General features: G+C 41.5%; 1 protein-coding gene across 2 annotated transcripts in view; it reads right to left on the bottom strand.

Moving 5' to 3' along the window:
• Window positions 1-10,125, bottom strand: part of PHACTR2 (phosphatase and actin regulator 2) — a 302,679-nt gene extending 292,554 nt beyond the window's left edge. The window contains exon 1 of one of the 2 annotated variants that reach the window (XM_077289214.1): window positions 9,836-10,125. In XM_077289214.1, the coding sequence (XP_077145329.1) occupies window positions 9,836-9,848 (13 nt within the window). In that variant the 5' untranslated portion in view covers window positions 9,849-10,125. The remainder of the gene's footprint in view (window positions 1-9,835) is intronic. The other variant, XM_077289218.1, reaches the window with a different exon arrangement.
• Between the last annotated feature and the right edge of the window lie 3,457 nt (window positions 10,126-13,582).

Genomic DNA, 13,582 nt, shown 5'->3' with positions numbered 1-13,582 from the left:
GTTTGCCAAAGAAGAATGGTCTAAAATTCCAGCAGAGCATTGTAAGAAACTCATTGATGGTTACCGGAAGCGGTTGGTCGCAGTTATTTTGGCTAAAGGTTGTGCAACCAAGTATTAGGCTGAGGGTGCCAATAATTTTGTCTGGCTCATTTTTGGAGTTTTGTGTGAAATGATCAATGTTTTGCTTTTTGCTTCATTCTCTTTTGTGTTTTTCATTTAAGACAAATTAAATGAAGATAATAATACCAAAGAATTTGTGATTGCAATAATTTTCAGGAAGAAACTGAGTATTATCTGACAGAATTGCAGGGGTGTCAATACTTTTGGCCACAACTGTATATCTTTCATCCCTTTAAATTTTGCTTTTTTGCTTTTATTTTGATTTTGTTTGCGTCTACATTTATGTAAAAAATCTTTAATGAAAACTACTTTAATAAAAAAAGCTACCAAGGACGCTGCTGAACTGTGCAGTGTTTTTTTTTTTGCTAAATGCTTCTATGTGGAGCCTAAAAAACGCATGTGAAAAACTGCAATTACTTTATTGATTGCAATATCCAAGCTTTTCTGTATTATAAAAGGCAGATTAATAACACATCTGCACCAGAAAAGCATCAAGTAGAGTGGGAGACGATTGTTATTGTGTAGTTTGGTGCAGATCCTGCAAGAAAAAAAAAAACACAGTATTTTTGCAACATGTGAACACAGACACAAAAAAATAAGATGTCATGAACTGAAACTACTTAAAGATCAGAAAGTTCTGGCGGCTCTGACTGTGAATGAAGAAACCAACAATAAATCCATACTGTAGGCCTAAACTAGAGGTGAGTAGGACAAACTGATGACGTCGCTCCTGCTCTGGCTAATCAAAAGCCAAACCGATGGGCCAGAATATTAGAGATTCATGGCCTCCCTTTCAGCTGTCAGGTATCACTGACCTGAACGCTGGACCAGAGTCCCAGGAATCGATCCCCTTATCTCTGGTTCCAACTGTCCCGTATACAGCCGACAGTCCCAGATTTGGGCCTACACCCTGCAGTCTGAGGCATCTGCTGAATGTCCCTCACTGCCAGCTCCCCTCTGACATCTCCTTCCAGTTGGAGAAAGAAATAGTAAATGGGCATGGATTGGGGTGTGGCCAAAATGGTAAATGGGTGTGGATTGAGGTGTGGCAAGGGGCACTGCCATAATTTGATCTGTCACTCATTCTGTTCTTCAAAAGTCAGGAGGTATAATGTTAGGGCAGAGTTAACCTACAGATGTAATAAGGGTGTACCAGGAAATTACAGGTTCACCCAACTATCACCATATTGTACTACTAGCGCTTCAATATATGGATGCAAAAATGTACGTCCTGGCAATGATTAGAAAGCTTCACACACAACAAATCTCCAGCCTTTACAACTAGTCCTTCCATCTGGTGTTTCTCCAGCAAATGTCTGATTCATTACTAACAGAAAAGGACATTGACTCCTTACTGAAGTAATGCAATAGCAAATGACACAGCAGTGCTGGGCTCAGTCCTTGTTAGACTGTACATATTTTCATGGCAAATGAAACTGGCTGTAAATTCTATTTGCAAAATGTAAACTAATTAAAACAACCATCGAACTTTCCGTAATGTGTTGGTTTATTTAGCATCTGATCCTGTGTTTGTTACTGATGCATGCCTAAAGCACTTCCAATGTGACTAGTTTAATTAATAGGATCTCAGGTATAAAATCTAAAAATGCCAGATTATTCATCTCACAGAATAAGGAAAAACTATACTCAATCCACAGCATGCTAAGACTTCAGAATGTGAACAAGTGCCCACATTTACTCTTAGAAAGAATCACACAGAGATGAAAACTTCAAACCCAAAGACTGTATTATTACCTTTCCAATGCAGAATGTAAATGTGATGCTGAATCAATTATCATGGACAAGCTGTGAGTCGGTGTCAGGACTCTGATTCCCTGTTCATATTTGGTGCTTTATTGCCCTTTTTCAAGATGGCGTCTGCTGACTCGCTCCTGCTCATGTGATTCGCCTTCCTGTCTTTATAACCCTAGTTTGCCTTCCAGTCCATGCTTGTGTATTCTGCTTGAATTCCTGGCTCTTTGCTGCAAGAGACTGCTCCTCTCCAGGAGATCCGGTTCAGCTCTTCCAGCAAACCTCTCCATCTCTCAGTGGTGCTTCTTCAACAAGCTGTGTGTTGTGTTTCTCTGCATCTGCCTCAGTCTGCCTGCTTAGGACATGTAAATTCAGCTTGCTTCAGCTCCTCTTGTGAGCAGTGGCTGTATATTTGACAGTTCTGGACTTCCTAAGAGGCACACAGCTCTGCACTGTCTTCAGAACTCTTGTTCAGAGACTACCAGTCCTGTTGTGAACTGTGTCTTCTCATCAGCATTCCCTAGTGTGTGCCGCTCCAAAGAGACTTTACATGCAGCAGTACCGCATGTGAACTACTTCAAGTATCTCCCTGCTTGCTGTGGTTTCTTGAATTGTTGCTTACTTGCTGCACCTATGTTTATTTGTGCAATACAGACTTGTTAACCATACTCTTGTTCAATTGACTCATTTGTCTCAAGCCAAGAGGTTCCTGAGTGTTCCAGTATAATTGTTACAGTCAGGATAGTCAATGAGTCCAAGATCAAAAGCCAGGAGGGTATGTTACAAACAGAAGGAAGAGACAAAGGCGTAGTCAGATAATGGTCCGAGGTGAAAATACCAGGATGATAGCGGATCTGAGCAAAGGGGTTAAACAGACGGATGGTCAGAATGAGTTCCAAGGTCAGGCAACAATATATCAAAACAGAACTCAAGGCACAGAGAGACAAACCACACAAAAGCTGAATATACATCTGGCACAGGTCTGGGAAAAACAGGCCAGTAGCCCGGCAATCACCTGGGACAATGAACACCTGGAGACAGCAAGCACCTCCTATTCTCATATTGCACTACCGACAAAAGATCGACAGCTCAGCAGGCCCTTGCACCAGACTGGACACTGAGCTGTCAATCAAAGTACTGACAGCTTCAGCACGCCCCTGTACCAGATAGGATGGCTGAGCCGTCAATAACTGCATCCCAGACACACTGAGGGATAGAATCATGACAGGTAAAACTGTGTCCTTGTCAGGTCTGCATATATAGAGTTGAGCCCGCGCTATACTCAATTGCTGCTTCCCTCCATAACACGATCAAAGTGTGCCACTTGGTGTTTTACGGTAGCTGTGGGTTAGCTAAAGGTCCACATGGTAGTCATCCTAGTCCTTCTTATGAAGCCAAGCCTGAGATTCACTAAAGAGTTTCAATTTGACTATATAATGCAATTTCCAGTCATATGATTGCCCTTTCAAGTCCCTTAAGGAGACTACAAAAAAAAGGTAAAACTTTAAAGGAAAAGTTAAATAAAATATTCTAAATATAATTTGAATCATTCATCTTCTCTATTTTTCAAATAAATAAATAAATAAAAAAGCAAGGATATTTTGTATCACCACAAACCATAAAAGTCATATCAAAATATTAACATTTTTAACCTGAATGTAAATTCCATAATAATAATAATAAAAAAAAGTAACGACGGAATCTCCCCATGGCTAGGGTCACACAATTGTTTTTCTCTCATCCAAGAAAGCAGATCCAATTAGGCTAATCACACTCTGATCAGAGATTGATCAGAATGTGATCCGATTTTCATAGACGTTGATCATAAAAAAAACATGTAATCTGAGTGCGGTCCCATTTTTTTTTTCCAATGGACCCGTAGACTTGAATTGCATACGACGGATAGCACTCAGATTTATACAGTCGTCTTCATGAGCCCTAAAGGTCATGCAATAAACAGGGATCAAAACTTTGCAGGTATACCATAATGATAGCAATAAAAACAATAGCTAGCCACATAAAAAAATAAGCCCTCATTTTTTATTTTTTTCACAAGCTAAAAAACAAATCTACAAATAAAAATCAGCACAGAATACCATATTGCATATTACAGAGCCACTGTGACTCGATGTCCCCCTCCCTGTACAGCCTGTGTACATGTGCCTGAGGCGTTATGGAGAACAATTCTCGTAAAAGAAGTACATTAGTAAATTGCTGATCATGCATGTGTAAGATTATGTTAGGAAGCTGATTAGACAGTGGCTCCAAGAGGCTTGTGCACTTCACTTTATAGCTCGTCTGACACCTACTGTCACTGTCCATAAAGCCAGGACCAGATGTGCTCTATAATATTACAATCAGGCCAAGCATTACGTAGCGTATACATTAATATATTTGGCTCTGGTTAAGTTTTACCACCCACTGTTTTTGCCATGGGGCATTAGGGGTCCTTAGACTGCAGTGTGGTTGATTTAGCGGCATTAACACTATTTTTGTCTTCTCTTCAGCCTACATAGTGATTAATGTGTGCCATGCGATGACTAGAACACTTGGCAATTCAAATGCTTCCACTGGATGAAGCGATCATATTTTTTATAGGTGACCCCCCCAACCTAGCAGTGCTGCTGGGTCATAGCAGACCTGGATCAGATTTGCCAGTTCCAGTGGCAGCAGGCTATTTCCCCAAGTGAAAAAAAGCCTCACCAATACAAAAAAAACTGATAAAAATTATCTGCACAAACAATACATAAAAACAATTCTCTCCTCATAAACAAGGTCTCATACTGCCATGTCAGTATTAATAAAAAAGTTCTGGCTGCTAAAATGGATTGAGGTCTCTCATTGAGACCCTTGAGGGTTGGTGATGATTAAAGGGTTAATGGCAAAACTATGATCGCTATATATACAGCACCATCCAGCAAGAAGGTAAGTACAAGCCCATAAATGACAACAGAATACAAGAAGAGCTGTACTTCCAGAATCACCATATACAGTGTAATCATTTCCGTGCACTCTTTCCATTAAAACTTTATTTTTACTACGAAGTCTGACAAATGTCCAAAACGTGAATCCGCTTGTAAAAGTCAGTATATTGCAAAACCTATATCGCCTAAGACATTTACTGGTATTAGTATATTGGAAGGTTCAGTAGAATAAGGTGTGCTTAATAATATAATGGAAAGATAGAACTGCCTTAAAGGGGTTGTCCGGACCAAATCCATAAGTCTGCAGTCACACTGTGTGACTGGAGACTTACGAATGCCCCCAGTGGTGTGCGTTGCGGGGATTCGCCGGTTTCTGACCCAGGACCCGAGGGTATGTGTGAGTTATACATACACCACGCCTATGGGAGAAGCCTTGCACCATACACTTGTATGGAATCTGAGGCCGCGTCCTGACTTGTGATGCAGCCGTCTAGTGGGTGTTATTGACTAGAGGGCGCGCCCACGCTCCATAGTTGTGTATGGAGAGTGAGACTGCTCTCACTAGCCGGGAGTATGTATAACTCATAAATACCATCCGATCCCTGCTCAGAAACCGGTGAATTATACGTCTGCAGTCACACAGAGTACCCTTTAAGGTTAAGGTCACACTGAGCAATCACATAGCAGCTGCAGTACTGCCGCAAGCTGACAATGGTAGCAGTTGTCAAACAGATGATAGGAAATTGAGTATAAATGGATTACTTATTGTTAAAGGGAGTTTGTCACCAGGTTTATGTTACCTAATCTGTGAGCAGCATGCTGTAGAGACAAAGGTCTTGATTCCAGCGATGTGTCACTTACTGGGCTGCTTGTTGTAGTTTTTATAAAATCATTGTTTTATCAGCAGGAAATTATCATTAGAGGACTAGTAAACCTGTTGCCATGTAGTCCAACCACACCCACACCACTGATTGGCAGTTTTCTGCTTACGCACAGTGTATGCAGAAAGCTGCCAATCAGAAGTGTGGGCAGAGTCATACAGAGCTCAGCATTCAGAGAACTAGTAGATCTGTAGCAAACAACATATTGATTTGATCAAAACTATATAGCAGCAGAGCAAGTGTTCAAGACCACACTGCCAATGTAACTCGGCTACGAGCTAGTCACTCCCCAACCATTTTGTGTGATCTTCATACCCTTAATATCTTTTTACCACTGTATAAGAAGTCATTAGAAGGATGCTGCAAGTGTCGGTCAAGAACCAAATGTTTTGAAATGAACCAAGGTACCCTGTCATATTGTAAAGAAACTGAACCAATCACAGTCAGAAGATCTCAATAGAGAGACTACTAATGACAATTTTAAAATTTGTACTAAAACACAATATGGTCTTTAAATACTCATCTCTGTAATTACTGCTCATTAATCCAAGTTTCATATGGATCTGTGATTGTCGGAATATTATTTTGAAATGTTGGCAAATATTAATAGCAGAGATCAAAACTAAGCATATATTATCCCATTTTATCTATTAAATGGATCTTGTCACCAACAAAAAATGCTATTAACTTGCAGATATGGGGTTAATAGCGTTACTAACCTTCCCGGCGACTGTACGTTGCCGAACACTCTGGTGAAAAAATTAACTTTATTCTCCCCGGCAGCATTCGGTTCAGTCACCGCCCTCTTGACTGAAACCGATTACTGCCATTGAGAATAAACTTTTTTTCTCCCCGAAGCGTTCAGCTATGTGCAGGTGCTGGGCAGGATAGTAACGCTATTAACATGAAGATTAAGCCCATATCTTCAAGATAACAGCATTTTTGCTGGTGACAGGTTACCTTTAAGTTGATATCTACATATAGCTTTACTTTTTTGTGATACAACCTTTTCTGGTTGTTTAAAAAAATATGCATCTTTTGGCATTTTTCCACCAGCTTCTCTCCTAAAATGGGTGGAGCTGTGGCAGGGCAAGGGTGTGATGGCATAGCTTGTCTTATCCATGACGAGCTGTGGCATTCCTTCTCCCATAAATCTTACTCCAGTCAGAGACTGGAGTTAGATTTTTGTCCAGTGCCTCTTAGTGAATCAGGAGCGTCTTACTCCAACACACCCCTCATAAATAGGTGAGATATTCTCCTGTCTTGAAGAACCAGGGCCAAATACTAAAGAGGTATTACCATCGGATAACATTTATGGAATACATATCTGATAAGTCTGGGTCCTAGATGTAGTTTGTTTTTTTACAGGAGTTGCCGGGTCACGATAAAAATTAGAGAAAGAGTATAACTTAGTGTTCAATATTAGTGATGAGCGAATATACTCGTTACTCGAGATTTCCCGAGCACGCTCAGGGGGCCTCCGAGTATTTTTTAGTGCTCGGAGATTTAGTTTTTAGCTCTGCAGCTGAATGATTTACATCTGTTAGCCGGCATAAGTGCAAGTGGGGGTTGCCTGGTTGCTAGGGAATCCTAATTTTAACATTATTTTCTGTAGATTTTTGACTGTCACCAACCATTTAGAACAAATGGACACCTAATATCCAAATGCCACAATAAATGATAGCATGTTCTATCAGACTCTGAATGTAAGTCGATACTCTACAATAAAAGTACAATTTGGGAGTCTACGAAGTGCAAGGAGACTTTATTGCTCTTTGCTTTGCCATACAAATTGCCCTCTCATGTACTAGCCCAACCGCACACTGAGGTTCTTGGTCTTTATACAAAGTGCTGCTCAATAAGAGACATGGAGAACAAATAAAGTGTTGCTAGAGGTGCTTAGTCTGAGGTCACTCCACTTCTTGAGCTCCATGTCTCCTATTGGGCAACATTTCTGAGGAAGACCTGGGAGGGTAGAAACCTTTATCAAAATATTGTTGCTTTACAGATGAATCCTGCTCATTTTCACCACAACTGTGTTAGTAATGCACAATAAATGAGTGTATGACACATTGGCAAATTTAATTTGAGTTTGTAGTGAATTCTTCAGATATCTCTGTACGCCATTCTAATTGCACCATGTCTCCTGGCATTGAGTACACTCAAGTATATCTGAAAGTTGTACTGCCTGCAGTCTTAACCGGGATAGCTGTTGGCTGTCAGCCTTACCTATGATTTCCCATAAATACTAACAGGCTTGGACTGGCCCACAGGAGATTCGGAGAATCCTCCGGTGGGCCCCTGTGCAATAGTAGGCCACCACACTTTTATGTGAGCAATGCTTCACTCCATATAATTTAATCACTATGTACAGACGGAGGCAGAATCTTACTTATGTAACAATCTACCCAGTTCATTGTTCTATACATTTGTGATTGAGGATAATGCCATATTTGCATGTAGCTGAAAAGCGGGGCCCTGGAGTTGGTTACTGGTGGGCCCTTTGAACCCCAGTCCAATGCTGAATACTAACATGGTCGGGCAGCACAACAAGACCTGTGTATAGCAAGCTGTAAGACTGATCTACCAATTTATTACATCACATATTCTAACATTTTTGAATATCAATATGGCTGAATGCTAGTGTGCAGGAATAAGAACGTGTACACATATTAGTACTATTAGGCTTGGTTTACTCACAATTTGGCTGTGGTAACCCAATAAACTGCAAGTACATCACCATTCATTTTAAAGCAATTCAATTCATCCAATCATATGTCAGGCTATCATATCCAGTGCCAAGAAAATTCTACGATACAAAAAAATTCTAAAAACAGAAATATGCAACCCATGGCATATAAAGAAACACCATCTTTAGAATTCTGTGGACACTAGATAATATAAAATTTTGGCTGGTCTTAGAGTATTTAAAACAATTAGGAAAACAGAAGTTATACAAAAGATTCTGATTTTATCACAAACCGATTAAAGGATTGAATAACAAGAGAACATTTGTTTCACTGCAAACTGAAGATACTGGTTAACACATAGGACATACTTCCACTATCACACACTATAGCCAGGAAGCCTTACAGATGACACTGCAGAATACAATGAGACCAGCCCTACTGGGAACCAAATCTATAAAGCACTGCAAGCGGCTGCATCCCTATGAACAGACCTTTTAACTACTCCATGTATGGTTACATTATGAGAGACGGAAGCGTAAAAATATATGTCCCCTCGCTGGCAAGTACACAGTACGTGGTTTCAAATGTCATGACTTCCCACATAACGCCTTCTATAAGAACAAACAGCATGCATTCATTATTGCAGGAAAATAGAGCAGAATTACTGTAGAGAAAGCAAGCTGACAAATGCACATGGCTTCATTCACTCACATCCCATTATTTGCGAGTATGAAAAGCTGTGGAAAAGCATCTGTGTTCTGCGCTAAATCAATTATATATAGGTTTATACATGTCCCATCCATAGTTAGGGGTGTTATTAATGCCACATACCCCCATTTTCACCCCAACACTACATGAAAAGTTAACACCATGTTGTATTCTTTATCTATAATCTCTGTTAGTTCCAACATCGTACACATTATATTGAAAATGAATGCTTCACCCCTGCTCCTGTCTCTATGTGGCTGCCCACCCAGGGACACATCTGTGACCACCGAGAAAACCTCTACTGCCCCATCAGTCAGTTCACTAGCATAGTCCTGCCTGACACAGAATGCAGCTGGAGTGTCAGACTCCAATTTCTTATTAATGTCACTCTCACAGGCAAATACTGCATTTTCCCATTATCACAATCATTCTACTGTATACACACGATATATTATAATATTGAAAAATTGTAAAAAAAAAATATATATTTTTATTTACATATGTTACGATTCACCAATGTAACAACAGCATGATCGTTACTATAAATATAAAAAGGATTATAGTAATACCCTAGAACCATACCCATCAGTGATCGTGCGGAAGACGATGCAGACCAGTTCTAAGCTTCTCTAACACTTTCATTGTTGGCAGTAACAATACAGAATTCTAATTTTGGTTATTTAGGAGCAAAAGAAGCAGATGTTCCCATATAGGCGGTGCACTGTGTTTTTACTCAGCATGCACAGCTTTGTGTACTTACCGGTATCATCCATTTATGTCTTCAAGTATCTTCGTGGTCTGACCGAACGCCTCTGATTGCCAATCTCTTCCCAATAGTTCTCTGCCCTTTCCAGCCCTTCCTTTCTGACAGTCAGTCTTTGCAGTGCATGCAGTTCTTGTCGAAACAGCAGCAGACACAACACAAGGAAATTCAGATCTCCAAGGATGACAAAACAGCCATTAGCTCCATTATAGGCTGACTAACACATTCTGAGCCTATAGAGGAGGCACTTGAAGCCCCATGGATTCAGTTCTATTCTAAGCAAGCCTTGTAGGGGAGGGGGAGCTGAAGGAGTCAGCCTTCCAGTCCTCACTATTATCTCACAGAAGTCGATTCTAAACATAGGTTTCTGAAGGAGAAAACCAGAGCACTTAAAGGTTCAGGATGAAAAGGAATTGCCATCAATCACTGGCTTCTTGTCTATATATATCAAGATGTCAATCTTCATTTACAGGCCGCCAGAAGGATGCAAACCAAAAAACAAAATATCTTTTACAGGTGACAATGGTTTTAGCGAAAAGAAAAAAGGAAAAACTAATAATCACAATGTGACATGTACGTTGTGGCATTGGACAATATTACAGGCAATTACTGGCAACCTGTTTACACTGTCAGGAAACAAACATTACTGGGAACGCTCATTTACGATAATTGGCCAGTGAAAAGAAACCCTAAAGGAATCCATACATTTTATTTATTTTTTTCTATTGCAAAAAATATACTAAATATATTCACTTTCAACTCAATTACAATTTATAGAAGCTTGTATGGAACAAGTTTGACTATTTTATTGTCATAAAAGGAGTTCTCCCATCTTAGTCATTTGTGGCATATCCAACTACATGTCATAAATGCCAGATCGGTTGGGGGCCCACCCATTGAGTGATATAACTTCTGCTAATTTTGTTGGTATTTACCTATTGTATTTTGAGCTGTGAAAGAGATAAAAAGGAAAATGAACCCTCTTAAAGCAAAATGACACATAGGTGCATTATTGTGAGGGTGACAGTGTGTGGAGGAGGCTCAGGACCTGAGATCTTTCTTCACAGGTCTGATGCCAGTTATATTACATAACAGCAATAGGTAGAGCTGAGCTTCGATCATTGCAGTAAACCACATAAATCCCACTGTCAGTCTCAGATAGTGGAATATAAGAGGCCCAGTTGTTGGTGTTCACACTTACCCATTGGCACCCAGTGTCACAATTGTGGAGCATTGATGAGTTAGCATGGTGCTGGGTCCTGCTGAAGGCCCCCATCAAATGCCATCTTTGTACTCCTGTGAAGCCCATCCAGTGGCTGAATTTCACAGCTTCAAAGAAGACCTTTATTGCTACTTTATACTGCAATACTATGGTAATGCACTGTATAGTATAAGCTCTCATAAGGCTATGTCGAAGGAAAAATAAAGTTATGGCTTTTGAAAGCAGGGGAGAAAAAATGAAAGGAGGCAAGAGTTTAAAGCACTCAGTATGACGGCAACAATGTAAATATTATGTGTTATTCTCTGGTACATTGGCTTATGAAAGTCATCAACTTGGTATTTTTTGTATTTTGCTAGCTCACAACCTGGAATTTCATTTTTTTAGGGGTTGCATCAGATAATGTAAAGAGCATGCCTACAACAGTGAAGATTTTTTTTATCATGAAGCAAACAACAAATAGGACAAAATAACTGAAAACTTCAGTGTGCACAATTATGTAATAGAGTGCAGGGTAGAGTATATCACCACGGAACAGACAGACCAACTGTTAAGGGGGTTTATTAACAGGGGCAATATTCTCCTCGCAGGGAGAAAACAGTAGAATATAAACTGATAAAATAACGGTGCAAAATATATGGGAAGCAGTATAAGTTTCCAGACAGTCAAACAGTAGTAAACGGAATCTCTTGGGAAAACACTTATCAGTCTGATGAGGACTTGCTTGTAGGGTCATCTTCTCCAACGTAGGCCCCGAGAAACAGCGGCACTTGTCGTCCCTCTGTTATCCGTGGGCTGTGTAGTCTCTAGGAACCTGCAACCTGGGGTTTAAGGGGTTACTGTGGTGAGCAGAGGGGATGCTAGGCAAATGGGGTACCCTGTGCTCTGAGTCTTTTGCTTCAACAGTGCAGCCTATCCCGGGAGAACGATTCTCAATCTATTATTGGGTCTCTCAACAGGAAACGGGCGCTGCACTAATACCGTGGGTACTAGGGGCCACTGTCTCTGCACGGGTCACTGTCTCTGCACAGGCGTCAGGGCGCACCTCTCCAGTCACAGCAGAGTCCGCTTTCACGTACTCACAAGATGCAGTCTTTCTGGACAATCTCCCTGTCTCAGTCCTCCGACCGGGAGCTCTCTCTCTCTTCCCCAGAGCGCAGCTGCGTGCTGTTCTGGCCGCTGTATCCGCTGCTCTCCCCACTGCACCCACTGCTCACGCTGCTCTCTCTCCAGTACACGCTGCACTAGCCCTGGAACGCGCGCCCTTTTCATCAGCCTGGCTTCCTTCCTGTCCCGGTCTCTAAGTCTGCCCCTAGGGAAACCTGCTGCACAGCTAAGTGGTTCCAGGCACAGAGCAGAGAAGGTAACCCCCTTACATTCCCCCCTCTTTTTCCTCGGCATTCCACGGGTGAGAGTTCCGGAAGTTCCTGTTTGCAATCTTCCAGTCCTTGCACAATCTGCTGCCACCATCTCTGTTTCCGGGTTCCCTGGGAGATATTGGGAGTCTTCCTCGTTTTCCACATCAACATTGATCACTAGCGCAGCCGGTGAGGGTGCTGGGGCCAATTAAACCAATTCAGGATCTCGAGACAAACATGGACGCAGCATATTCCTGTGCAGTGTGCGAGTGGGGGTCCCCTCTTCCATTTCGGGCTGAACCTCATAAACGGGACTCCCGTTGCCGAGCCGCCGCTTCACTTGGTATGGCCTCTTCTCCCATCGGTACCCCAATTTGTTGTGTGGGCGCTTTTCCCTCACTAAGACTCGGTCTCCAGGCCACAGGGCTGTCCCCCTTTGAGGAGCTACCTGGGGGTGTTCCAATTCTTGTACACGGTTCTGCACTAGCCGTTGAATGGTCCGCAGCCGACGACGGTGTTCTTGAACCCAGGAGTACACCCCCGTCCACGGGTAGTCCTCCTCAGGCTAAAACTCCAGCTCTTATTCCCATAGTCCTTATATTTTAGCAGCGGCTAAAGTCACTCCAGCAATAAGTCAAAATACACTCTCAAGTGGTAAATGCCACAGAGAAAAATGAAGTGAAAGAGAAAATACTAGTAAAAACAAAGTATTTATTGTGAAACTTGTTCTAAAAATGTGTAATACATGAGACAATTATAAAAAATAGACAAAGAGGGGGAATGGAAACCTCCAAATACCAGGGGAGGCTAATACAACACCATGCCAGAAAAACAGAGACCTAAGTGGTACAATTATCATAAAGCTCATAGAATTATGCACAATAGTGTGCAGCGCACAGGGCCATATACCTAGTCTTGGTATATTTTTGTAAAGGTAGTATTCACTAAATGTGGCAACATAAAAACAGATGTACCCAGAGCAGTAGCATTAATCTGCTGTGAATCCCTGGGGAGTGATAAAGACACTATGTTACCTGATTTATGTGCAGTGAAACAGGACTAGATAACCAAGGACTGTGATTTACCTGCAAACGCAGGTACTAGATGTTCCGGAGCTGAGTGCCGAGGTAAAGGTGCTGTGAAGGCGCCCCTGCGCCAGACAAGCGC

Source organism: Ranitomeya variabilis, chromosome 2, assembly GCF_051348905.1.
Source record: "Ranitomeya variabilis isolate aRanVar5 chromosome 2, aRanVar5.hap1, whole genome shotgun sequence".
NCBI lineage: Eukaryota > Metazoa > Chordata > Amphibia > Anura > Dendrobatidae > Ranitomeya > Ranitomeya variabilis.
The sequence above is the reverse complement of the archived record's forward strand: the minus strand, read 5'-3'. Positions and strand labels throughout refer to the sequence as shown.